General features: G+C 47.1%; 1 protein-coding gene across 2 annotated transcripts; it reads left to right on the top strand.

The window, feature by feature from the left end:
• The first annotated feature begins 201 nt into the window (after window positions 1–201).
• Window positions 202–27,215, top strand: LOC141109981 (chemerin-like receptor 1). Of its 2 annotated transcripts, XM_073601231.1 has the most exons (3): window positions 203–423; window positions 5,816–5,942; window positions 25,698–27,215. In XM_073601231.1, exon 3 carries the CDS (start codon window positions 25,725–25,727, stop codon window positions 26,595–26,597), a length of 873 nt encoding a protein of 290 aa, XP_073457332.1. In that variant the 5' UTR covers window positions 203–423; window positions 5,816–5,942; window positions 25,698–25,724; the 3' UTR covers window positions 26,598–27,215. The 2 variants fall into 2 exon arrangements, with proteins under 2 accessions (XP_073457333.1, XP_073457332.1); XM_073601232.1 differs by lacking the exon at window positions 5,816–5,942 and having other exon boundaries at window positions 202–423.
• Window positions 27,216–27,387: the final 172 nt, after the last annotated feature.

Genomic DNA, 27,387 nt, shown 5'->3' on the forward strand with positions numbered 1-27,387 from the left:
TGGTTAATGGTCATGCATTTTTCTTATGCTTTTTTTTAACACAAAAACAGAAGAAAAACTGATCAGTGTGAAAGCCACTTTAGCCTTCCGTTGTAGTTTGTGCATTTTTGTGTCATAAGTAACAAAATTATTGCTGAGTCGTCAGGCTCGGAGCTGAAAGCTTCTGGAGTTGAACTTGTTCAAGAAAGCTGTGTATGATGTCATCAGAGGAGTAGTAATGAAAGAAAGGCATCTGGAGGACAGGAAGAATTTGTGGGGGATTTCTGGTTATCATCATTTCCAGTGTCATATTACTGGGAATGCTGCCAGAGGAGACTGGGAGGAATACAAAGACTTCCTGTCCAGCAGCGAGGAGGTTCTGGGCGGTTTTATACTTAAGCTCAGTTTTATCTGCGTATCTCATGTGATGGTCATGAAAAGTTGGTGAGTCCTCGGGGGGGGCACTGGGGGGGGGGGGGGGGGGGGCATTACATTAATATCAATATTGCTTTGTGTAGATGAAATGTGTAATTAGATGAGAACTCTGTATCCATCAGAGAACATTATTACAGAATACAATGACAGAGGCTGATCTACTAAGAGGGTAAAGACTGCTAATGCTCACTGAGACATGATAAACAATCGCTCACTTTAACCACTTCCATACCGGGCCTATTCTGACACTCCTCTCCTACATGTAAAAATCATCATTTTTTTTGCTAGAAAATTACTCAGAATCCCCAAACATTATATATATATATATATATATATATATATATATATTTTTTAGCAGACACCCTAGGGAATAAAATGGCGGTCGTTTTTATCTTTTTATTTCGCACGGTATTTGCGCAACAATTTTTCAAACGCCTCTTTTTTTTTTTGGGAAAAAAAAAACAGTTTCCTGATTTAAAAAATAACAAAACAGTAAACCTAGCTAAATTTTTTGTATAATGTGAAAGATGATTTTACGCCGAGTAAATAGATACCCAACATGTCACGCTTTGGAAATGAAAATTTGGAATGACGGCAAACTTCGGTACTTAAAAATCTCCATAGGCGACGCATTAAATTTTTTTACAGAGGAAATAGGGAGTCCGCGCTAATGGGTGTAATTAGAAGCCTAGGTGGGAAGTATATTCCTAAATTGATAGACTGCTGCCCTCACATACGCTGACTCCACAGGGGGTGGAATGAGCGGAAAAAGTGAAAAAAGAAAAGTGTGTGAGTGTGGCGCTGTCCCAAAGTTGCAGAAGAAATGTCTGCATATATACAGTTTTATCAAACGTGTCACATGTGTATTCCTTTAAGTGAAATATGTATGGCAGTTATTACCACTCCTGTGGGTTAAAGTGACTGGTGATTTAAACATGAGAAGCATAATGAGTGCAATAAATCGCATCCAAGGTGTCTAGTGCTATATTCCCTCAAAAGGAAAAAACAGTATTAACCACTGCTAAGAGCATGAAGCGGTCTGTGTCTACACACTAGAAAACACAAAGTTGCAATAAATACATCACACGTGACATGCAAAAAATTCTAAAGTGTCTAGTGCTAAATAAATAAATATTAAAATGTTGTTCTACAAACGTTGCAAATAACAAAGTGACAAGTGCCCTATGAAGAGGTCACTCTGAAAAGTGCTAAACACACATGCCATGCAAATGGTTCTATGATAGTAAACAGTTCATATGGGTAAGTCCCCGGTGCACTATAAGTGAAAAAAGGCGTCCTTTGTGGGATTCCTCAAAGCATACAACAGGTGTTAATCCAGTGCTGGTGTCTCGCGTTGTGATTGTGCAGAGACTCACCAGCTGTATATCCCCTGCAGGGGTAACGAGTAGTCACAGTATGTGCCACTGTGCAGCAGTGCTTGGCAAGACCAGGACCAGGATGATATCATAAGGACATAAGAAGAAAGGATTCCATAGTGTGAAACCGTTTAAAACCACTATTTATTAGGTCAGATAAAAAGGGTACTCACATTGTAATGGAAAAAATGAGCGGTGTACAATGCTTACAAAGATGTTCCTAAGCGTCAGCTTTACAGGGAGATGTCAGCAAGGCATTCAGTCAAAGGCCACGCCCTACGTACGTTTCGTCACTCGGACTTCTACGGGAAGTCCGAGTGACGAAACGTACGTAGGGCGTGGCCTTTGACTGAATGCCTTGCTGACATCTCCCTGCAAAGCTGACGCTTAGGAACATCTTTGTAAGCATTGTACACCGCTCATTTTTTCCATTACAATGTGAGTACCCTTTTTATCTGACCTAATAAATAGTGGTTTTAAACGGTTTCACACTATGGAATCCTTTCTTCTTATGTCCTTATGATATCATCCTGGTCCTGGTCTTGCCAAGCACTGCTGCACAGTGGCACATACTGTGACTACTCGTTACCCCTGCAGGGGATATACAGCTGGTGAGTCTCTGCACAATCACAACGCGAGACACCAGCACTGGATTAACACCTGTTGTATGCTTTGAGGAATCCCACAAAGGACGCCTTTTTTCACTTATAGTGCACCGGGGACTTACCCATATGAACTGTTTACTATCATAGAACCATTTGCATGGCACGTGTGTTTAGCACTTTTCAGAGTGACCTCTTCATAGGGCACTTGTCACTTTGTTATTTGCAACGTTTGTAGAACAACATTTTAATATTTATTTATTTAGCACTAGACACTTTAGAATTTTTTGCATGTCACGTGTGATGTATTTATTGCAACTTTGTGTTTTCTAGTGTGTAGACACAGACCGCTTCATGCTCTTAGCAGTGGTTAATACTGTTTTTTCCTTTTGAGGGAATATAGCACTAGACACCTTGGATGCGATTTATTGCACTCATTATGCTTCTCATGTTTAAATCACCAGTCACTTTAACCCACAGGAGTGGTAATAACTGCCATACATATTTCACTTAAAGGAATACACATGTGACACGTTTGATAAAACTGTATATATGCAGACATTTCTTCTGCAACTTTGGGACAGCGCCACACTCACACACTTTTCTTTTTTCAAATTTTTTTACAGGTTACATGTTTGGAGCTACAGAGGAGGTCTAGTGCTAGAATTGTTGCTTGCGCTGTAACGCACGCGGCGATACCTCACATGTGTGGTTTGAACAGCGTTTACATATGTGGGCGGGACTTACATGTGCGTTCGCTTCTGAGCGTGAGCTACCGGGGACAGGGGCGTTTTAAATTATTTTTTTGATTTTTTTAATTTTACTTTATTTTTTTTTATTTTTACACTTTCTTTCACTTTTTTTTTTTTTTTTTGATCACTTTTATTTCTGTTACAAGGAATGTAAACATCCCTTGTAATAGGAATTGTTCATGACAGGTCCTCTTTATGGAGAGATGCGGGGTCAAAAAAACCCCACATCTCTCTTCCAGGCTGGAAAGCATGAGATCAGAAAAAAAATCCACGATCTCATGCTTACCAGCCGCGATCGCGGCTCTGTTTACATCCGTGACCTGGACGTGACGTCATAACGCCGCGCCCGGGCCTCCGACGGTCATAGAGATGACTGGTGACCATCTGGTCACCGGAAATCTCTATGGTCGTCATCCGGCGGCGGCCGATTCTTTCTCCGGGTCCCCGATGGCATGGCAGATGGCCCCCGATGACCTGTAAGAACGATCAAGTGGCGAAACTGCCGCTGTGATCGTTCTTATGGATGGTGCAAAGAATCACCGGCTGAAAACAAGGATATCTGAATGATGACTGTAGCTGCATCCATCATTCAGATATTCCCACTGAAAGTCAAGGACGTCATATGACGTCTTTGGGCGGGAAGTGGCTAAATTCTCAATTGTCAGCAAGAAGAATGAAAACAATATTAGGATGTTTTGTATCTTCAGCTGTGATGGTTACTTTATTTATTACAGTTGTTTATATATAGCGCCAACAATATGTACGCTTTCTATATATTGTACATATTGCACGTTTTTGTCACGTTTTTGCTCGACTTGCGCGTTTGAATGCAGCGTTTTTGGGCTTTGGCATTTTTTTATTAGCTGATAGAGAAAACGATTATTTGTTGCATCATTTGTTGCTAGATTTTTCAGCTATTTTTAGCTTTTCCATTAGCTTTTATTTCTTCTTTTATTATTATTATTCAATTATTATAATGGTTTTTTTTGTTAGAGTAAGGGGTTCGAGTTATTATTATTATTATTATTATTATACAATATTTATATAGCGCCAACAGTTTACGTAGCGCTTTACAACTTGAGGGTAGACAGTACAAATACAATACAATTTGATACAGTAGGAATCAGAGGGCCCTGCTCCTTAGAGCTTACAATCTAAGAGGGAAGGTCAAGAGATACAAGAGGTAATAACTGTGGGTGATGGGCTGATTGAGAAGATAAATGTACAGTTGTTAGGTGGGGGCCAGATAGGCTTCTCTGAAGAGATGAGTTTTCAGGGATCGTCTGAAAGTGGATAAGGTAGGAGAAAATCGGACGGAGTTCAGTTTAGGTTAGGGTTAGTATTAGGAGTTGGGGGTTAGGGTTATTTAGGATTATTTTATTTATTTCTATTTTATTTTATTTATTATTATTATAAAAATAAATACAATACATTAATACTAAGTAACAATAAATAAATAATTAACCCTTAACTTTAACCCTTACCCCTTAAAAAAAAAAAAAGAAAAAATAATAAATAACTAAACATCCTAACCCTAACACAAAATAAATTATTATTATTATTAAAGGGGTTGTAAACCCTCAAGGTTTTTCACCTTAAAACCTCCTATGCTGCAGCTGCCCCCACCCCCCGGGCTTTGGCATTTTTTTTTATTAGCCAATAGAGAAAATGATTATCTGTTGCATCATTTGTTGCTCGGTTTTTCAGCTATTTTTAGCTGTTCCATTAGCTTTTATTTCTTGCTTAATTATTAATCATTGTTATTATTATTTCAGGTACTTATACAGCGCCGTCAATTTACGCAGCGCTTTACATATACATTGTACATTCACATCGGTCTCTACTGTCAAGGAGCTTACAATCTAAGGTTTATTATAATGTTTTTTCGTTAGAGTAAGGGGTTCGAGTTCAATTTAGGTTAGGGTTAGGATTAGGAGTTGGGGGTTAGGGTTATTTAGGATAATTTTATTTAATTCTATTTTATTTATTATTATTATTATTATTATTATTATTATTATTATTAAAATAAATACAATAAATTAATACTATGTAAAAATAAATAAATAATTAACCCTTACCCCTTAAAAAAATAATAATAGTAAATAACTAAACATCCTAACCCTAAGGCTCGGTTCACACAGGGATGACTTGTCAGGCGACCTAGTCACCTGACAAGTCGCCTCCCGTTCTGTGCTATGGAACCGTTCTAAGGGGAGCGACGCAAGTCGCTCCGACTTAGAAAAAGGTTCCTGTACGACTTTGGGGGCAACTTGGGGCGACTTGCATAGACTTCTATACAGAAGTCGTTTTGCAAGTCGCACGGGCAGTCGGTGAGGCGACCTGCAAGTCGTGCCGCCTCTGGTATGAACCGAGGCTAACACAAAATAAATTATTATTATTATTATTATTATTATTATTATTTTTAAAGGGGTTGTAAACCCTTAAGGTTTTTCACCCTAATGCATTCTATGCATTAAGGTGAAAAACCTCCTGTGCTGAAGCAGCCCACCTCCCCCAGCCCCTATTTATTATTATTATTATTATAAAAATAAATACAATAAATTAATACTAAGTAACAATAAATAAATTATTAACCCTTACCCCTTAAAAAAATAATAAAAAAAAAATAACTAAACATCCTAACCCTTTTGACGTTGTTGCGTTGTCCTAGGAAGCGTACGATCAACCAGGAGGGCAGCAGGGCCGAGGACTTGCGGATGATTCTGTGACCCCAGGGATTGATCTGTATATGCCTAAGTTCATCACCTGTATGCACCAGGGCTAGTGCATTTTTAAATGTGAGTGGAACAGTTGTATGTTTTTTTTTAATTTTTTTATTATTAAACTACATTTACAGTACTACACTATGTTAATTCCTTCTTTACCCATATGTTGCCATCACCTATGAGAGACCATGCTTGCAGGAGCCCACTGATGGGAGCTTAAAAAGACACCTCTGATGGTGACCCCAAGAGGGGAAGGTGCTACTAAGCCTAATTGGGGGCCATTCTGGGGGGGGGGGGGGGAGCGCATAGTGTGACTGGTGGAGGGTCCACTTGATGTTTGCAACTTACTTGCTATCTGTCACTTACCTGTCATCTATTCATGGTTGAATACCTTGCGGATTAAACCTGTTTGTAAGAAGAATGCACTGATCATATGGACTTTGTTCTATTCATTTAAAGTTCTAAGTGTCATATTTATTACTCCCACTAGGGGCCACTGTTGTGCACTTATTGTTCATATTGCTAGGTAATCATTAGTACAGTGGAACCTTCTTTTACGAGTAACGCGGCTAACAAGCGTTTTGAAAGACAAGCAACTTTTTAAAAAGAATCCTGACTCAGTTTGCGAGTGTTGTCTCGCAAAACGAGCAGGATTCAAGCCAATGGGATGTGCAGTGCCGCATTTGGCCTGAGGTGCGAGGGCACCAGTGACACTCGGTTCGGAGCCGTTCAGAAATACGCGGAATCACTCGGAAATACTCGGAACCACTCGGAAATACTCGGAAACAATCAGAAATACTCCATTCCCGAGTGTTTCCGAGCCTCTCCGAGGGTTTCCGAGTTCAGCCGTGCTGTCCCTGAGTATTTACAAGGCTCTCCGGCGCCCCTCCCCCCACCTCTGGCCACATGCGGTATTGCATGCAATAGAAGTCAATGCGGAACTAATTATCTTCGTTTCCATTGACTTCTATGGGGAAACTCGCTATGATATGCGAGTGCTTTGGATTACAAGCATTCTCCTGGAGTGGATCATGTCCATAATCCAAGGTTCCACTGTATGTGTGTGATATAAAGTAGCGCTTCATCTTTTTAATTTTTTTTTTCACTTTTCCTGCTAATAACAGTTGGTGTCTAGTAGCAACTTTTAATTTAATTTAATCATACAGTTATTCATTAATAGTAGCAGAAGTACATTCTATTTATTTAATTATATGAATATATTATTTAATATACAGTGGGCCTGAATGTTGATGTGGCATCAGCTTCATGCAGTCCCTATACAGAAGAATTGGGAGAGAGAGAAGCAACACAAATAGCCACCAATCATTTGTATTGCGGTTTTCATGAGCTAGCAAAGAGCATGCTGATAGAAGGAGAGGGCAGAGTGATAGAGGAGAGATGCTGCTGTCATTCTGCTGCGTCTTCTTTCACTATCCATTAATAGACTGGGAGAAGGACACAGCCTGTAAGTGCTACTTGACTGTAGCAGAAAAAAAAAAAAAAAACACGTCTCCTGCCCTGCTAGACAGGGCTGTGCTGTGTGGCAGAGCTTTGTAAATCTCAGGCCTGGAGAAACATTTATTCCTCTGTGTATTTGGCTTATTTCTGAGAGTTCCGTTTTCAATTAAAAAAATGATGATGCAATGCTGGAACTTCTCCAATCTTGTTCTTGAGAAATAATTTCCATTTTAGGCAAAGCAGTAATGTCACTATGAGAAGCGCAGTGATGATGAGAAAATCATTGCATACAATTCATATACTGTACACAAAATACTGGCTTTTAGGACCCGGAGGACACAGATATGTTGGAGTTTCTCACTTTGCATTTTGATAATTTATGACATAACTCAGGGGCCCATTTTTTCCTGATATGGTAGACCCTGGGTTCTAACTTTATGACATTAAAAGCTGAACTCCAACAACATATAAAATCTTTTTAAAACCTCCCTTCCTTGCCCCCTTCAAAACCTCAAAAAGAAACTCCCACTCACTCTGCTCCTTCATTTAGATAACCATGGCTTTATACCAGGGGGCATCTAGACTTGATGGGAGGAGTCAGCAGGGCACCCTACACAACTTCCTGTGCCCTACAAGACTTGGTGGGAGGAGTCAGCAGGGCACCCTACACAACTTCCTGTGCCCTACAAGACTTGGTGGGAGGAGTCAGCAGGGCACCCTACATGACTTCCTGTGTCCTACAAGACTTGGTGGGAGGAGTCAGCATGGCACCCTACATGACTTCCTGTGCCCTACAAGACTTGGTGGGAGGAGTCAGCATGGCACCCTACATGACTTCCTGTGTCCTACAAGACTTGGTGGGAGGAGTCAGCATGGCACCCTACATGACTTCCTGTGCCCTACAAGACTTGGTGGGAGGAGTCAGCAGGGCACCCAACATGATTAATTGTGCCCTACTAGACTATGTGGGAGGAGTCAGCAGGGCACCCTATGTGGCTTCCTGTGCCCTATTACACTTGGTGGGAGAAGTCAGCAGGGCACCATATAGCTTCCTGTGCCCTACTAGACTTGGTGGGAGGAGTCAGCAGGACACACTATATGGCTTCCTGTGCCCTACTAGACTTGGTGGGAGGAGTAAGCAGGACACACTATATGGCTTCCTGTGCCCTACTAGACTTGGTGGGAGGAGTCAGCAGGGACCCTATATGGCTTCCTGTGTCCTACCAGACTTAGTGGGAGGAGTCAGCAGGGCACCCTATATGGCTTCTTTGACAACCAGACTAGGTGGGGGGGAGTCAGCAGGCCACCCTATGTGGCTTCCTGCGCCCTATCAGACTAGGTGGGAGGAGTCAGCAGGACACCCTATGTGGCTTCCTGTGCCCTATCAGACTAGGTGGGAGGAGTCATCAGGGCTCCCTATGTGGCTTCCTGTGCCCTATCAGACTAGGTGGGAGGAGTCAGTAGGACACCCTATGTGGCTTCCTGTGCCCTATCAGACTAGGTGGGAGGAGTCATCAGGACTCCCTATGTGGCTTCCTGTGGCCCTTTTTTCATGTAACACTGTTACTTTGTATCTTTCAACACATTCCCTCTCATAGCTTCTATTCCTTTACCTATATCTTTTTTTTACATTCACTGTATATCTATCTTGTATCTCTGTTCTCACACAACTTTATTTTGTATGTTTATATGAAGTGAGTTTGGATGGAAGCTGGTGATGGAGTGTTAGGCTGTCGGAGGCCTTTGAGAGTAGCCCCCTAGTCTGGCCTTGGGTGCAGAAGGGACCCCTCTTCATGATACATGGAGGGATCCTGACCAGGAGGTGTGGGAGCAAGGAGAGGACAGCAGGAGAACACTGCCAGGCAAATCTCCAGGGAGGAAGACAGCAAAGAGGGCTGGTGAGTGTTGCAGTCAGAAGACTGAGAGGCAGCCTTAGTGGACTGGATGCAAGCAGCCTGGGATGGATGCAAAGTCAGTCTGGGAGGTCTGTGGAGAAGTAGCCAGGAGGGTTAGTGAAAGGCGCAGCTGAAGCCAGGTGGGCTGGCAGTGCCTGAAGATGTGGTAGCAGTAGCCGCAGCAAAGGACAGCTAGCACCAAATACCTCTCTTTTTGCTACACTACCAATGGGGACCTCGGTCCCTGCCTGCAAAGGGCAATTGCTTTGGATCTGACTGAGTCAGTGTTGGATCACATTGTCAGGGGGAGATGTAGTTCTAAAAGCAAGTTAGTGCTGGAGGTAGAAGAGGAGAAGTGTATATACTGGATGTATATAGTTTGTGTCCCCGAAGATTTCTGTGCTGATCAAGCGGGCATCCCATAACAACCCTTACCCCAACCAAGTTCAATTCCCCTAATAAAAAAAACAAAAACAAAGCTGCATGGACTGCTTCTTGTCTACAGAGTGAGTGAAAAATTCATGTGCGGTGGGAGATACCCATATTCACGAGTGGCTTCTATGGGGGTAACACTACATTTATGCCTTTTATGACTAAGCCTATTTTTGACATTTGGTGTTTACAAGTTAAAATCCGTATTTTTTGCTAGAAAATTACTTAGAGCCCCAAAACATTATATATATATATTTTAGCAGAGAATCTAGAGAATAAAATGGCGATTGTTGAAATATTTTATATCACACAGTATTTGTGCAGCGGTGTTTTAACCACTTCAGCCCCGGAAGGATTTACCCTCTTCCTGACCAGAGCACTTTTTGCGATTCGGCACTGCGTTGCTTTAACTGACAATTGCGCGGTCGTGCGACGTGGTTCAGAAACAAAATTGACGTCCTTTTTTTCCCACAAATAGAGCTTTCTTTTGGTGGTATTTGATCACCTCTGTGATTTTTATTTTTTGCGCCATAAACAAAATAAGAGCGACAATTTTGAAAAAAAAACACATTATTGTTTACATTTTGCTATAATAATTATCCCCAAAAAATAAATAAAAAAACATTTTTTTTTCCTCAGTTTAGGCCGATCCGTATTCTTCTACATATTTTTGGTAAAAAAAAAATCGCAATAAGCGTTTATTGATTTGTTTGCGCAAAAGTTATAGCGTTTACAAAATAGGGGATAGTTTTATGGCATTTTTATTAATATTTTTTTTTTACTAGTAATGGCAGCGATCAGTGATTTTTATTGTGACTGCGACATTATGGCGGACATGTCGGACATTTTTGACACATTTTTTTGACCATTGCCATTTATACAGCAATCAGTGCTATAAAAATGCATTGATTCCTGTATAAATGACACTGGCATTGAAGGGGTTAACCACTAGGGGGCGGGGAGGGGTTAAGTGTGTCCTAGGGGAGTGATTTCTAACTGTCAGGGGGATGGGCTGGTGTGTGACGTCACTGATCTCTGCTCCAATGACAGGGAGCAGAGATCGAGTGACATGTGTCACTAGGCAGAACAGGGAGATGCTGTTTACAACGGCATCTCTCCATTTGTCCTCTCCATGAGGCGCTCGCGGGTATGCCCGCGGCGATGGAGTCCGTGAGACCCGCGACCTGACTCACGGAGATCGCGGCAGGCGCGCGTGCACACGGCGGCAAATTCAAAGTAACGTATGGGTACGTTACTTTGCGCAGCCCTGCCATTCTGCCGATGTAAATGTACAGGAGCCGGTCAGGAACCGGTTAAACGCAACTTTTTGGGAAAAGGGACACTTTCATGAATGAAAAAAAAAACAAACAGTAAAGTTAGCCCAATTTTTTTGTATAATGTGAAAGGTGATGTTACGCCGAGTAAATAGATACCAAACATGTCACACTTTATAATTGCACGCACTCGTGGAATGGCGACAAACTACAGTACCTAAAAATCTCCATAGGCGACGCTTTAAATTTTTTTACAGTTACCAGGTTAGAGTTACAGAGGAGGTCTAGTGCTAGAATTATTGCTCTCACTCTGACGATCGCGATGATACCTCACATGTGTAATTTGAACACCGTTTACATATGCGGGCGCGACTTCCGTATGCGTTTTCTTTGCTGCGCGAGCTCACGGGGACAGGGGCGCTTTAAATTTTTCTTTTCTTATTTATTTTATTTATTTTTATATTAATAAATTGTATTTAAAAAAAAAAAAAAAGATCACTTTTATTGCTGTCAAAAGGAATGTAAACATCCCTTGTGACAGTAATAGGTGGTGACAGGTACTCTTTATGGAGGGATCGGGGGTCTAAAAGACCCCCGATCCCTCCTTTGCACTTCAAAGTATTCAAATCGCCGATGGAACGGGAGGCTCAATAAGAGCGGCGGGAGGGGCCCGCTCCACCGGTATAACAGCCGAGCTGCTTTCAGCCGCATCGGTTGTTATACCAGGAAAGCTGATCTCTGGCTCTAAAAAAACAGTACAGGGATGATGCCTGCAGCTGTGGGCATCATCCCGGTATAACCCCGAAAGTCAAGTACACACATCTGCGTACGCTTGGCGGGAAGGGGTTATATTTATTTTTATTTTATAGTATATTATTATTATTTTAACTGTATAGGGCAGATGTCCAAAAACTGAGGCCCAGGGGCCAGATGTGGCCCTTTGCTTGCTTTTATCCGGCCCTTGAGGCATTATTCCCCCCCCCCCCCACTGTCAGCCTGGGGCATTGCTAGGTCAGCAAAAGATCTGGGGCTAGAGCCCATAGCAGCTGTCACCAATCTTTTTGCAGACCGGGGGGGAGGGGGGCAGAGGCGGCTCTAGGCTTTGTGAGGCCTTGGGCATAACTTAGACATGAGGCCCCACTCACGTCCATAAGGGAAAAAATAATTCAAGCAAAAAAAATTGAATTACATTAAGAGTACTGGTGTCAGTGCTGGCATGCTCTCAGTACTGGTGTTGGGGCACTCCATCTCAGTGCAGTGTGCTCTATCTCGGTGCTGGTGTCAGTGCTCTGTCTCTCTCGGTGCTGGTGTCAGTGCTCTGTCTCTCTCAGTGATGGTGTCAGTGCTCTGTCTCTCTCAGTGATGGTGTCAGCGCTCTGTCTCTCTCAGTGATGGTGTCAGCTCTCTGTCTCTCTCAATGCTGGTGTCAGTGCTCTGTCTCGGTGCTGGTGTCAGTGCTCTGTCTCTCTCAGTGCTGGTGTCAGTGCTCTGTCTCTCTCGGTGCTGGTGTCAGTGCTCTGTCTCTCTCGGTGCTGGTGTCAGTGCTCTGTCTCTCTCAGTGATAGTGTCAGTGCTCTGTCTCTCTCCTTGATGGTGTCAGTGCTCTGTCTCTCTCGGTGCTGGTGTCAGTGCTCTGTCTCTCTCGGTGCTGGTGTCAGTGCTCTGTCTCTCTCAGTGATAGTGTCAGTGCTCTGTCTCTCTCAGTGATGGTGTCAGTGCTCTGTCTCTCGGTGCTGGTGTCAGTGCTCTGTCTCTCTCGGTGCTGGTGTCAGTGCTCTGTCTCTCTCGGTGCTGGTGTCAGTGCTCTGTCTCTCTCGGTGCTGGTGTCAGTGCTCTGTCTCTCTCGGTGCTGGTGTCAGTGCTCTGTCTCTCTCAGTGATAGTGTCAGTGCTCTGTCTCTCTCATTGATGGTGTCAGTGCTCTGTCTCTCTCAGTGATAGTGTCAGTGCTCTGTCTCTCTCAGTGATGGTGTCAGTGCTCTGTCTCTCGGTGCTGGTGTCAGTGCTCTGTCTCTCTCGGTGCTGGTGTCAGTGCTCTGTCTCTCTCGGTGATGATGTCAGTGCTCTGTCTCTCTCGGTGATGATGTCAGTGCTCTGTCTCTCTCAGTGCTGGTGTCAGTGCTCTGTCTCTCTCAGTGATGGTGTTAGCTCTCTGTCTCTCTCAGTGATGGTGTCAGTGCTCTGTCTCTCTCGGTGATGGTGTCAGTGCTCTGTCTCTCTCGGTGATGGTGTCAGTGCTCTGTCTCTCGGTGATGGTGTCAGCTCTCTGTCTCTCTCAGTGCTGGTGTCAGTGCTCTGTCTCTCTCAGTGCTGGTGTCAGTGCTCTGTCTCTCTCGGTGCTGGTGTCAGTGCTCTGTCTCTCTCGGTGATGGTGTCAGTGCTCTGTCTCTCTCGGTGCTGGCGTCAGTGCTGGTGTCAGTGCTCTGTCTCTCTCAGTGCTGGTGTCAGTGCTCTGTCTCTCTCGGTGCTGGTGTCAGTGCTCTGTCTCTCTCAGTGATGATGTCAGTGCTCTGTCTCTCTCAGTGCTGGTGTCAGTGCTCTGTCTCTCTCGGTGATGGTGTCAGCTCTCTGTCTCTCGGTGCCGGTGTCAGTGCTCTGTCTCTCTTGGTGCTGGTGTCAGTGCTCTGTCTCTCTCGGTGCTGGTGTCAGTGCTGATGTCAGTGCCCTGTCTCTCTCAGTGCTGGTGTCAGTGCTCTGTCTCTCTCGGTGCTGGTGTCAGTGCTCTGTCTCTCTCGGTGCTGGTGTCAGTGCTCTGTCTCTCTCGGTGATGGTGTCAGTGCTCTGTCTCTCTCGCTGATGGTGTCAGTGCTCTGTCTCTCTCGCTGATGGTGTCAGTGCTCTGTCTCTCTCGGTGCTGGTGTCAGTGCTCTGTCTCTCGGTGCTGGTGTCAGTGCTCTGTCTCTCTCGGTGCTGGTGTCAGTGCTCTGTCTCTCTCGGTGCTGGTGTCAGTGCTCTGTCTCTCTCGGTGCTGGTGTCAGTGCTCTGTCTCTCTCGGTGCTGGTGTCAGTGCTCTGTCTCTCTCAGTGATAGTGTCAGTGCTCTGTCTCTCTCAGTGATGGTGTTAGCTCTCTGTCTCTCTCAGTGATGGTGTCAGTGCTCTGTCTCTCTCGGTGATGGTGTCAGTGCTCTGTCTCTCTCGGTGATGGTGTCAGTGCTCTGTCTCTCGGTGATGGTGTCAGCTCTCTGTCTCTCTCAGTGCTGGTGTCAGTGCTCTGTCTCTCTCAGTGCTGGTGTCCGTGCTCTGTCTCTCTCGGTGCTGGTGTCAGTGCTCTGTCTCTCTCGGTGATGGTGTCAGTGCTCTGTCTCTCTCGGTGCTGGCGTCAGTGCTGGTGTCAGTGCTCTGTCTCTCTCAGTGCTGGTGTCAGTGCTCTGTCTCTCTCGGTGCTGGTGTCAGTGCTCTGTCTCTCTCAGTGATGATGTCAGTGCTCTGTCTCTCTCAGTGCTGGTGTCAGTGCTCTGTCTCTCTCGGTGATGGTGTCAGCTCTCTGTCTCTCGGTGCCGGTGTCAGTGCTCTGTCTCTCTTGGTGCTGGTGTCAGTGCTCTGTCTCTCTCGGTGCTGGTGTCAGTGCTGATGTCAGTGCTCTGTCTCTCTCAGTGCTGGTGTCAGTGCTCTGTCTCTCTCGGTGCTGGTGTCAGTGCTCTGTCTCTCTCGGTGCTGGTGTCAGTGCTCTGTCTCTCTCGGTGATGGTGTCAGTGCTCTGTCTCTCTCGGTGATGGTGTCAGTGCTCTGTCTCTCTCGCTGATGGTGTCAGTGCTCGGTCTCTCGGTGCTGGTGTCAGTGCTCTGTCTCTCTCAGTGATGGTGTCAGTGCTCTGTCTCTCTCAGTGATGGTGTCAGTGCTCTGTCTCTCTCAGTGATGGTGTCAGTGCTCTGTCTCTCTCGGTGATGGTGTCAGTGCTCTGTCTCTCTCGGTGATGGTGTCAGTGCTCTGTCTCTCGGTGATGGTGTCAGCTCTCTGTCTCTCTCAGTGCTGGTGTCAGTGCTCTGTCTCTCTCAGTGCTGGTGTCAGTGCTCCGTCTCTCTCAGTGCTGGTGTCAGTGCTCTGTCTCTTAGTGATGGTGTCAGTGCTCTTTCTCTCTCAGTGATGGTGTCAGTGCTCTGTCTCTCTCAGTGATGGTGTCAGTGCTCTGTCTCTCGGTGCTGGTGTCAGTGCTCTGTCTCTCTCTGTGCTGGTGTCAGTGCTCTGTCTCTCTCGGTGCTGGTGTCAGTGCTCTGTCTCTCTCAGTGATGGTGTTAGCTCTCTGTCTCTCTCAGTGATGGTGTCAGTGCTCTGTCTCTCTCGGTGATGGTGTCAGTGCTCTGTCTCTCTCGGTGATGGTGTCAGTGCTCTGTCTTTCTCGGTGATGGTGTCAGCTCTCTGTCTCTCTCAGTGCTGGTGTCAGTGCTCTGTCTCTCTCAGTGCTGGTGTCAGTGCTCTGTCTCTCTCGGTGATGGTGTCAGTGCTCTGTCTCTCTCGGTGATGGTGTCAGTGCTCTGTCTCTCTCAGTGATGGTGTATGCTCTCTGTCTCTCTCAGTGATGGTGTCAGTGCTCTGTCTCTCTCGGTGCTGGTGTCAGTGCTCTGTCTCTCTCAGTGCTGGTGTCAGTGCTCTGTGTCTCTCAGTGATGGTGTCAGTGCTCTGTCTCTCTCGGTGATGGTGTCAGTGCTCTGTCTCTCTCAGTGATGGTGTCAGTGCTCTGTATCTCTCGGTGATGGTGTCAGTGCTCTGTCTCTCGGTGATGGTGTCAGCTCTCTGTCTCTCTCAGTGCTGGTGTCAGTGCTCTGTCTCTCTCAGTGCTGGTGTCAGTGCTCTGTCTCTCTCAGTGATGGTGTCAGTGCTCTGTCTCTCTCAGTGATGGTGTCAGTGCTCTGTTTCTTAGTGATGGTGTCAGTGCTCTGTCTCTCTCAGTGATGGTGTCAGTGCTCTGTCTCTCTCGGTGCTGGTGTCAGTGCTCTGTCTCTCTCAGTGATGGTGTATGCTCTCTGTCTCTCTCAGTGATGGTGTCAGTGCTCTGTCTCTCTCAGTGATGGTGTCAGTGCTCTGTCTCTCTCAGTGATGGTGTCAGTGCTCTGTCTCTCTCAGTGATGGTGTCAGTGCTCTGTTTCTCTGTGCTGGTGTCAGTGCTCTGTCTCTCTCGGTGCTGGTGTCAGTGCTCTGTCTCTCTCAGTGCTGGTGTTAGCTCTCTGTCTCTCTCAGTGCTGGTGTCAGCGCTCTGTCTCTCTCAGTGATGGTGTCAGTGCTCTGTCTCTCTCGGTGATGGTGTCAGTGCTCTGTCTCTCTCGGTGATGGTGTCAGTGCTCTGTCTCTCGGTGATGGTGTCAGTGCTCTGTCTCTCGGTGATGGTGTCAGTGCTCTGTCTCTCAGTGATGGTGTCAGTGCTCTGTCTCTCAGTGATGGTGTCAGTGCTCTGTCTCTCAGTGATGGTGTCAGTGCTCTGTCTCTCTCAGTGATGATGTCAGTGCTCTGTCTCTCTCAGTGCTGGTGTCAGTGCTCTGTCTCTCTCGGTGCTGGTGTCAGTGCTCTGTCTCTCTCGGTGATGGTGTCAGCTCTCTGTCTCTCGGTGCCGGTGTCAGTGCTCTGTCTCTCTTGGTGCTGGTGTCAGTGCTCTGTCTCTCTCGGTGCTGGTGTCAGTGCTGATGTCAGTGCTCTGTCTCTCTCAGTGCTGGTGTCAGTGCTCTGTCTCTCTCGGTGCTGGTGTCAGTGCTCTGTCTCTCTCGGTGCTGGTGTCAGTGCTCTGTCTCTCTCGGTGCTGGTGTCAGTGCTCTGTCTCTCTCGGTGATGGTGTCAGTGCTCTGTCTCTCTCGGTGATGGTGTCAGTGCTCGGTCTCTCGGTGCTGGTGTCAGTGCTCTGTCTCTCTCAGTGATGGTGTCAGTGCTCTGTCTCTCTCAGTGATGGTGTCAGTGCTCTGTCTCTCTCAGTGATGGTGTCAGTGCTCTGTCTCTCTCGGTGATGGTGTCAGTGCTCTGTCTCTCTCGGTGATGGTGTCAGTGCTCTGTCTCTCGGTGATGGTGTCAGCTCTCTGTCTCTCTCAGTGCTGGTGTCAGTGCTCTGTCTCTCTCAGTGCTGGTGTCAGTGCTCCGTCTCTCTCAGTGCTGGTGTCAGTGCTCTGTCTCTTAGTGATGGTGTCAGTGCTCTTTCTCTCTCAGTGATGGTGTCAGTGCTCTGTCTCTCTCAGTGATGGTGTCAGTGCTCTGTCTCTCGGTGCTGGTGTCAGTGCTCTGTCTCTCTCGGTGCTGGTGTCAGTGCTCTGTCTCTCTCGGTGCTGGTGTCAGTGCTCTGTCTCTCTCAGTGATGGTGTTAGCTCTCTGTCTCTCTCAGTGATGGTGTCAGTGCTCTGTCTCTCTCGGTGATGGTGTCAGTGCTCTGTCTCTCTCGGTGATGGTGTCAGTGCTCTGTCTCTCTCGGTGATGGTGTCAGCTCTCTGTCTCTCTCAGTGCTGGTGTCAGTGCTCTGTCTCTCTCAGTGCTGGTGTCAGTGCTCTGTCTCTCTCGGTGATGGTGTCAGTGCTCTGTCTCTCTCGGTGATGGTGTCAGTGCTCTGTCTCTCTCAGTGATGGTGTATGCTCTCTGTCTCTCTCAGTGATGGTGTCAGTGCTCTGTCTCTCTCGGTGCTGGTGTCAGTGCTCTGTCTCTCTCAGTGCTGGTGTCAGTGCTCTGTGTCTCTCAGTGATGGTGTCAGTGCTCTGTCTCTCTCGGTGATGGTGTCAGTGCTCTGTCTCTCTCAGTGATGGTGTCAGTGCTCTGTCTCTCTCGGTGATGGTGTCAGTGCTCTGTCTCTCGGTGATGGTGTCAGCTCTCTGTCTCTCTCAGTGCTGGTGTCAGTGCTCTGTCTCTCTCAGTGCTGGTGTCAGTGCTCTGTCTCTCTCAGTGATGGTGTCAGTGCTCTGTCTCTCTCAGTGATGGTGTCAGTGCTCTGTCTCTTAGTGATGGTGTCAGTGCTCTGTCTCTCTCAGTGATGGTGTCAGTGCTCTGTCTCTCTCGGTGCTGGTGTCAGTGCTCTGTCTCTCTCAGTGATGGTGTATGCTCTCTGTCTCTCTCAGTGATGGTGTCAGTGCACTGTCTCTCTCAGTGATGGTGTCAGTGCTCTGTCTCTCTCAGTGATGGTGTCAGTGCTCTGTCTCTCTCAGTGATGGTGTCAGTGCTCTGTCTCTCTCAGTGATGGTGTCAGTGCTCTGTCTCTCTCAGTGATGGTGTCAGTGCTCTGTCTCTCTCGGTGCTGGTGTCAGTGCTCTGTCTCTCTCAGTGATGGTGTTAGCTCTCTGTCTCTCTCAGTGCTGGTGTCAGCGCTCTGTCTCTCTCGGTGATGGTGTCAGTGCTCTGTCTCTCTCGGTGATGGTGTCAGTGCTCTGTCTCTCGGTGATGGTGTCAGTGCTCTGTCTCTCAGTGATGGTGTCAGTGCTCTGTCTCTCAGTGATGGTGTCAGTGCTCTGTCTCTCAGTGATGGTGTCAGTGCTCTGTCTCTCTCGGTGCTGGTGTCAGTGCTCTGTCTCTCTCAGTGATGGTGTATGCTCTCTGTCTCTCTCAGTGATGGTGTCAGTGCACTGTCTCTCTCAGTGATGGTGTCAGTGCTCTGTCTCTCTCAGTGATGGTGTCAGTGCTCTGTCTCTCTCAGTGATGGTGTCAGTGCTCTGTCTCTCTCAGTGATGGTGTCAGTGCTCTGTCTCTCTGTGCTGGTGTCAGTGCTCTGTCTCTCTCGGTGCTGGTGTCAGTGCTCTGTCTCTCTCAGTGATGGTGTTAGCTCTCTGTCTCTCTCAGTGCTGGTGTCAGTGCTCTGTCTCTCTCGGTGATGGTGTCAGTGCTCTGTCTCTCTCGGTGATGGTGTCAGTGCTCTGTCTCTCGGTGATGGTGTCAGTGCTCTGTCTCTCAGTGATGGTGTCAGTGCTCTGTCTCTCAGTGATGGTGTCAGTGCTCTGTCTCTCAGTGATGGTGTCAGTGCTCTGTCTCTCGGTGATGGTGTCAGTGCTCTGTCTCTCGGTGATGGTGTCAGCTCTCTGTCTCTCTCAGTGCTGGTGTCAGTGCTCTGTCTCTCTCAGTGATGGTGTCAGTGCTCTGTCTCTCTCGGTGCTGGTGTCAGTGCTCTGTCTCTCTCAGTGATGGTGTCAGTGCTCTGTCTCTCTCGGTGCTGGTGTCAGTGCTCTGTCTCTCAGTGCTGGTGTCAGTGCTCTGTCTCTCTCAGTGATGGTGTCAGTGCTCTGTCTCTCTCAGTGATGGTGTCAGTGCTCTGTCTCTCTCGGTGCTGTACTCACATAGAGCTTCTTGAACTCGGCCTCATAGAAGAGGAGGGGCTGTGCGAAAATTTCACCACCTCGGAGGTCTCATTATCCCTGTTGGGCAGCAGTAGGTTCCCTCGGACTCCTCATAGTGGAAGAGCTCCTCGTGGGAGATAGCCGCAGAGAAGCCGATCATGAGCAGTGCCAGCACAGAATGAAGAGCACCTTGCCCACCATGGCTGAGGAGCCCTGGGTGGCTGAAGATGAGGGTGGGTGGAGTCAGGTCAGGGGGACCCAGGTTGTCAATCACAGGCAGGCACACTGGGACACTGGCAGAGGACTGAGCAGACCTGACTGTAAACCCCAGTCACATGTACCCCCCAGTCACATTCGCACCCCCGTTGCATGCACACCCCTCTAGTCACATGCACACACACCCCCAGTCACATTCACACCCCCGTTGCATGCTCAACCCCTCGTCGCATATGCACACCCCCGTCGCATACACCCCCCCAGTCGCATGCACACACCCCCCTCAGTCACATGCACACACCCCCCTCAGTTACATGCACACACCCCCAGTCTCATGTACCCCCCCCAGTCACATACGCACCCCCCATCGGATGCACACACCCCCCTAGTCACATGCACACACCCCCCCAGTCACATGCACACACCCCCCTAGTCCCATACACACACACACCCCTAGTCCCATACACACGCACCCCCAGTCACATGCACACACCCCCCCAGTCACATGCACACACCTCCCCAGTCACATGCACACACCCCCCCAGTCACATGCACACACCCCCCCAGTCACATGCACACACCCCCAGTCACATGCACACACCCCCCTCAGTCACATGCACACACCCCCCTCAGTCACATGCACACACCCCCCTCAGTCACATGCACACACCCCCCTCAATCACATGCACACACCCCCCTCAGTCACATGTACCCCCCCAGTCACATACGCACCCCCATCGCATGCACACCACCCTAGTCACATGCACACACACCCCCAGTCACATGCACACACACCCCCGTCACATGCACACACACCCCCCGTTACATACGCACACACCCTCAGTCACATGCACACACCACCAGCCGCATGTACCCCCCCATCACATACGCACCCCCCATCGCATGCACACACCCCACTAATCACATGCACACACCCCTAGTCACATTCACACACCCCCCCAGTCACATTCACACACCCCCCGGTGACATGCACACCCCCCCAGTCACATGCACACATCCCCCCCAGTCATGCACACACCCCCCGGTGTCATGCGCACACACCCCCAGTCGCATTTACCCCCCTAGTCACATGCTCACACACCCCCAGTCACCAGCACACTCCCCCAATCACATGCACACCCCCCCAGTCACATGCACACCCCCCTGGTCACATGCACACCCCCCCGGTCACATGCACACCCCCCTGGTCACATGCACACACACCCCCAGTCGCATGTACCCCCCTAGTCACATGCACACACCACCAGTCGCATGTACCTCCCTACTCGCATGTACCCCCCCGTCACATGCACACACCACCCAGTCGCATGTACCCCCCCAGTCACATACACCCCCCCACTCGCATGTACCCCACCAGTCACATGCACACCCCCCAATCACATGTTCACTTCCCCTAGTGACATGCACACCCCCCAATCACATGTTCACTCCTCCTAATCACATGTTCACCCCCCCCAGTGACATGCACACCCCCCCAATCACATGTTCACCCCCCTAATCACATGCACACCCCCCTAGTGAAATGCACACCCCCCAATCACATGTTCACTCCCCCTAGTGACATGCACACCCCCCCTAGTGACATGCACACCCCCCCCCTAGTGACATGCACACCCCCCTAATCACACTTTCAACCCCCTAGTGACATGCACACACACCCCCAGTCACATGTACCTCACACATAGTGGCTCTGTCCCCTCACAGCTCAGTCAGCACATCCTCAGCTCAGCAGTCAGTAGGCTGCACACAGACAGGCTACAGCGAGTGAACTGGCATTGACTCCACCACAGAAGCCCCGACCTGGAAGGAGGGTGGACTCGCGATCCTACTGAGGTGCTAGGCTAGCTGTGCCCGGCCCTTGCAAAAGATATCGGCTCAAGGGACGGAGAGCATTTGCTGGTTGGGGGGTGAGGGGCAGGGCAGTTGTCATTCTCTGTGTGTGTCTCTGCCGGCTGTTCCAATGGACTTTTATTGACAGGAGTGGAAACTGGGCAGTGATCTGATGGGGCGTGGTGTTACAGAGCAGAGAGGAGGACTGTTTGTAAACTGAACAAGGGGGGCATGAAGCTCCGCTGCGCTGACTGTACTAGAATGATGCAGGAGGATAGCAGAGGCGGCTCTTTATGCAAACTAGACGACGGCGAGGCCCCTGAGAGGGCGAGGCCTTAGGCCATCGCCTAATTTGCCTAATTAGAGAGCCGCCTCTGGAGGGGGGCACGTGGGTGGTAATCTATTTTTTGCGGCAATGGCTGGCACCATGGTTGATATGGTGTCAGGCTGATTGAAGCACATTGTTTCTTTTGTTACATTGGTAATATATAATGAAGTGGTTCAACTCACCATAATGCTGAATTGGTGGGAGCCCTGGGCATGTCACTTGCCACATCTCCTGCCACCAGATGCAGCTTGTCACTTGCCACTTTCGCCTGGCACCAGATGTGGATTGTCACTTGCCACCAAATGTGGATTTGTCACTTGCCATGTCACCTGCCACCAGATGTGGATTGTCACTTGCCATATCTCCTGCCACCAGATGTGGATTGCCACTGTCACCTGGCACCAGATGTGGATTGTCACTTGCCATATCTCCTGCCACCAGATGTGGATTGCCACTGTCACCTGGCACCAGATGTGGATTGTCACTTGCCACGTCATCTGCCACCATTTGCAAATTGCTACGTCATCTGCCACCATTTGCGGATTTTCACGTCACCTGCCACCCGATGTGGATTGTCGCTTACCACGTCACCTGCCACCAGATGTGGATTGTCACTTGCCACATCACCTACCAACATTTGCAGATTGTCACTTGCCACCATCACCTCCCAACTGATGAGGGTTGTCGCTTGCTATGTCACCTGCCACCAGATGTGGATTATCACTTGTCATGTTAACAGCCACCAGATGTGGATTGTCACTTGCCGTGTCGCCTGCCATCAGATGTGGATTGTCACTTGCCACGTCACCCTTACCAGATGTGGATGATCGCTTGCCACATCGCCTGCCACTATTTGTGGATTGTCACTTGCCACCGTCACCTCCTATCTGATGCGGATTGTCGATTGCCACGTCACCTGCCACCAGATGTGGATTATCACTTGCCACATTACCTGCCACCAGATGTGGATTGTCACTTGCCATGCCAGCCAGTGTCACCAAATGTGCATTGTCGCTGCATTGGTGGCAGGCTAGCAGCACTGATCCATTTAGTTCATGAGAGCGGTGATGTGGGCCAGACAGTGAGGAATGCTGCTCCCTGCCGCACCTCAGACAGTGAAGAGGCCTGCGCTGTGAGGGCGGAAGAGCAGTGATGCAGGGCAGGCAGTGAGAGATGATGTCATCTCTGCTCGTCCGCCCATTCTCTTCTCTCATTCACCTGCCCGGCTCTCTTATGCAGCCCGCCTGCCGCACCCACAGCCTTGCTGCAGAGAGGCCATGGCCCGCTGGTTAGGCGACAAGAGACTCAGGGCTATGGGCCCTAGATTCAGGGCTATAGCCCCAATAGCCACCACCTAGCAATGCCACTGCTGTCAGCAACAGTAGGGCATAGTTCCTGCCACTGACACTGACAATTGGGCACTATTCCTCCCATTTATACCAGTGATGAAGCACTATTCCTCCCACTGACACAAACAATATGGCATTTTTCCTCCCACTGATACCAATGATGGGGCACTATTCCTCCTATTAATACCAATGATGGGGCACTATTCCTCTTATTAATACCAATGATGGGGCACTATTCCTCCCATTTATACCAATGATGGGGCAATATTCCTCCCATTGACACCAATGATGGGGCACCTATACTCCCCCTAATACCAATGATAGAGCATTATTTTCTTACACTGACAACAGGACATTTTCTTCTCCCTCTGGCCACAACCCGGCTCCCTAGGGTTTGAAGAACAGCAATCTGGCCCTTTATTTATAAAGTTTGGAGACCCCTGGTTTAGGGTATAGTTTATTATAATTAACCACTTGTTGACCACCTGCCATCATTATATGGCAGCTGTTTGAAGAGGAATACCGTTGTTATGACAGCAGATAGCTGCCATAACCCCGGCATCCTCTTCTTCAGCGGGCGGTCGGCTTTCAGATAAAAGTGGTCTCTGCAAGATTACTCTTATTGGGAGACGATCGGGTCCTTTCTCCTCAACAGCCTGAAGCCAAGTGTGGGAAATATGGCCCCCACTCGGCTCCATAGCATTGGAGGGCAGAAGCAATGTCAAACGTCACTTCCACCTAATTCTCTTAAAGGGGAATTACATTTATTTATTTTTTTACTGCATTTTAGTGTAAATATGAGATCTGACGTCTTTTTGACCCCAGGTCTCACATTTAAGAGGTCCTGTCATGCTTTTTTTCTATTACAAGTGATGTTTTCATTCCTTGTAATAGGAATAAAAGTGACCCAAGTGACAGCATTAAAAAAAAAAGTTAAATCAATAAGGAAAAAAAATTTAAAATTTAATGTGCTCCGTCCCGCTGAGCTCGCGTGCAGAAGTGAACGCATACGTAAGTCGCGCCCACATCTGAAAAGGGTGTTCAAACTACACATGTGAGGTAGTGCCGCAGTTGTTAGAGCGAGAGCAATAATTCTAGCACTAGACCTCCTCTGTAAGTCAACTGGTAACCTGTAGTAATTTTTAAACGTCACCTATGGAGATTTTTAAGGGTCAAAGTTTGTCGCCATTTGACGAGCGGGCGCAATTTGGAAGTGTCACAAGTTGGGTATCAATTTACTCGGCGTAACATTATCTTTCATAATATAAACAAAATTGGGCTAACTTTACTGTTGTCTTATTTCTGTATTCAAAAAAGTGTATTTTTTCCCAAAAAATTGCGTTTGTGAGACCGCTGCGCAAATACGGTGTGGCATAAAGTATTGCAATGACCGCTATTTTATTCTCTAGGGTGTCTGAAAAAAAAAATATATTGTTTGGGGGTTTTCATTAATTTTCTAGCAACACCAAAAAACACCAAATCTCAAAACGAGGCTCGATTCTTAAGTGGTTAATATATATAATTTCAAGGTCCCAGCAGTACTGCTGGGACCAGGGGCAGCCCGTCAATTAAGGGCGCACGGGCGCCGCCCCCCCATCCCTGCCGCCACCCCCCATATCCATGCGTCTGTACCCTTGCAGGACGGACCTATGGATTCCAATGGGTGGGTGTTTTTTTAAAGCACTGATTAGAGCCAGGGGCTCTAATAGGCTTCAAAATAGGGTGGGCTCAGGGCACAGAGAATGCAGAGGAGTGTTTCAATAGTGAATGAATATTCACTATTGTAACACTGATCCTTCTCCCAAGCCAATCAGGAAGTGGGTCTGAAAACCGTCACCTGAAAGGACAGGCAATCCTAATGGACACCTGGGGGAGCCGATGCCTGATGCCCGATGTCCTCTGCCTGATGCCCGATGCTGCTGTCCACTGCCTAGATATGGTAAGTGCTGGAACTACCGGCAGACAACGTGTGGGTGGGAAGGGTTGAGATGTCGCCGGGGGGGGATGAATGTTTGCCACCCCCCCAAAAAAAAAAAAAACACCAGCCACCACTGCCTGGGACCATGAAGAAGGGGACATACCCGGAAAGTTTGTCCTGAAAAATTGTATGTTAGTGCAAAAAAAAGTATCATGAACAGTACTCAATTGTTTCTGTCGCAAGTGCACTAATAAGGCTACAATCACCTCAAGCTTACAGTTCCTTGCAAAAGTATTCACCCCCCTTGGCAATTTTCAGGTTTTGTTGCCTCACAACCTGGAATTAACATGGATTGTTTGAGGATTTGCATCATTTAATTTACAGAACGTGCCCACAACTTCGAAGAAACGCCCTTGAGATACAAGAATGTTAGATATTAAAATTAATCTTCAGTGCCTCCATAGCAATTGCCTTGCTTTGGGGGCACTAGGCAAGGGGGAGGAGTCCAGAGCGCCGGCGGGGGACCCGAGAAGAAGAAGATCTTGGCTGCTCTGTGCAAAACCATTACACAGAGCAGGTAAGTATAACATGTTTGTTATGTTTTTTTAAAAAAAATCCTTTAAATCCTGGTGAAGGGCTTATTAAAAAAAATTAATAAGGCCAATAAAACTCAGTTGGCTCTCTCACTTCTTTCTTGGCAAAAGTAGGACAGGAGATGTGTTTTACTTCTATGACAACAATTTCTAATACCCATCTTTACAGGTGGGTTGCAAAGTTTTTCGAGTTGCTTAAAAAGTTCATTTTATGTATTGAACGACTGATATTGAACCTGGGATCCTATCCATTTTTATTAATGAATAAAATATTTCTTCCTTTTTTAGAGCAAGTTGACGGTTCATGCAGAGATAATGGACAACATCTCGATTTCCAGCCTGACTTCCCTCATCAGTTCTAGTGATGGCTACCAAGGACATTGCATCAACATCTCCAAAGAAGATAGCCGCATTGCCCAAAACATTAACATTTCCTCAGCCACCATCTGCTCTTTGATATTACTAATTGGAACAATAGCCAATGGATATGTTATCTGGCTAAAAGTCTTCAGATTGGAGAAGACTTTCCGTTCAGTGTTGTCTCTTAATATTTACATCTCTGGATTTGCTTGGTCAATATTTTTGCTTCTAAACATTGTCTATTTTGCCCGCGGAGACAACTGGCCTTTTGGATCTTTTGTGTGTCAGCTGAACAAATTTTTGTTCCATTTCTACATGTTCATTCACGCTTTTATTCTTACCTTGTATAGCATTGACTATTTCTTAGTTGTGATCTACCCATTTCAGTACAATTACTACAGAAAACCCAAGTTGGCCTCCGTAGAATCCCTAGTTTCCTGCTGTATTGCTTTCGCTATCAGTGTACTTAACTTACAAAAGCCCATAGGTATGGCAACATTCTTTATAGGGTACTGCATTCCACTCCTAATCATGCTTTTGAGTTTCATCATTACGGCTGTCGTATATCACTGGAAAAAGACATCAAAATATTCCCCATCCTCAAAACTTATTTTTACCTTCCAGGTGTTGTTTGGGGTTTTCTGGTTGCCATATCACGTGTTCTCCTTAATACAATTATCCTTGCCCATTTCTGGAGGGAAAAACCTGGAAGGGATTGCAGAAATGGTGCAGCCAATTACAATAAGCGTGGCTTCTCTGAGTTGCTGTGTCAATCCTATTATTTTTCTTTTGACATCTCCAGATCTTAAAAAAGACAATGTACTTTAGTGCTTTTACAATTATTTGTTTTAACCTAATGCCCTTTGTATCAGTATTTATACTCACCTGTTCTTGATCTGACAAGATCTTGGCTGTACAACCTCTTTAGGGCTCTTTCACATGGGTGGCTGGGGGGGGGCAGTAAAACAGATGGGTTACCTGTTGTATTTTCTGCCCCCAGGCTGCCCATCTGAACTGCAACAATCAGTAGCGTAGCATTGGGGGGCTGTCAGTGCGGTTGCCCTTAGCACAACATTTAGAGGGGCCCAGAGAGGGGTGGCGCCACCATAAGGCAGCCCAGGAAGCAGGCAAACTAAGACCCTTATGCTGCGGCCTGTAGGAGAGAGGGCGAAGCGTCAAGGTTTTAGTTTAACAATAAAGTAAAAAGTGTACTAAAGCGCTGATATGAACTAGTCCCCTCTTGGGGGATCAGGAAGGAATTTTTTACCCTGCTGTAGCAAATTGGAACATGCTCTGCTGGGGTTTTTTGCCTTCCTCTGGATCAACTGTGGGTATAGTATTGGGTATATTGGATTGTACATTTGGACTTGTGTCTTTTTTCGACCTGACTAACTATGTAACTATGTAAATAAATAAATAAGTGACAAATACTAGAAGATGACCAAATGATATAGCTGCAATTATTGTGTATGTGAACTGATATCACACAAAAAGTGTTGTATATATTCAGAATGTATAATGCACTAATATTAACCTCCCAATATAACACGGTGTGATCTCCTAATGGTTAATCAGTGAATCACGTGCAAAATAATCAAATGGAGTCTATTATAAATAA

The sequence above is a fragment of the Aquarana catesbeiana genome, linkage group LG10, assembly GCF_042186555.1.
Source record: "Aquarana catesbeiana isolate 2022-GZ linkage group LG10, ASM4218655v1, whole genome shotgun sequence".
NCBI classification, from domain to species: domain Eukaryota; kingdom Metazoa; phylum Chordata; class Amphibia; order Anura; family Ranidae; genus Aquarana; species Aquarana catesbeiana.

What these genes read in the sequence shown, in the direction of transcription:
- LOC141109981 (XM_073601232.1), top strand. Translation starts at nt 25,725, where the DNA reads ATGGACAACATCTCGATTTCCAGCCTGACTTCCCTCATCAGTTCTAGT.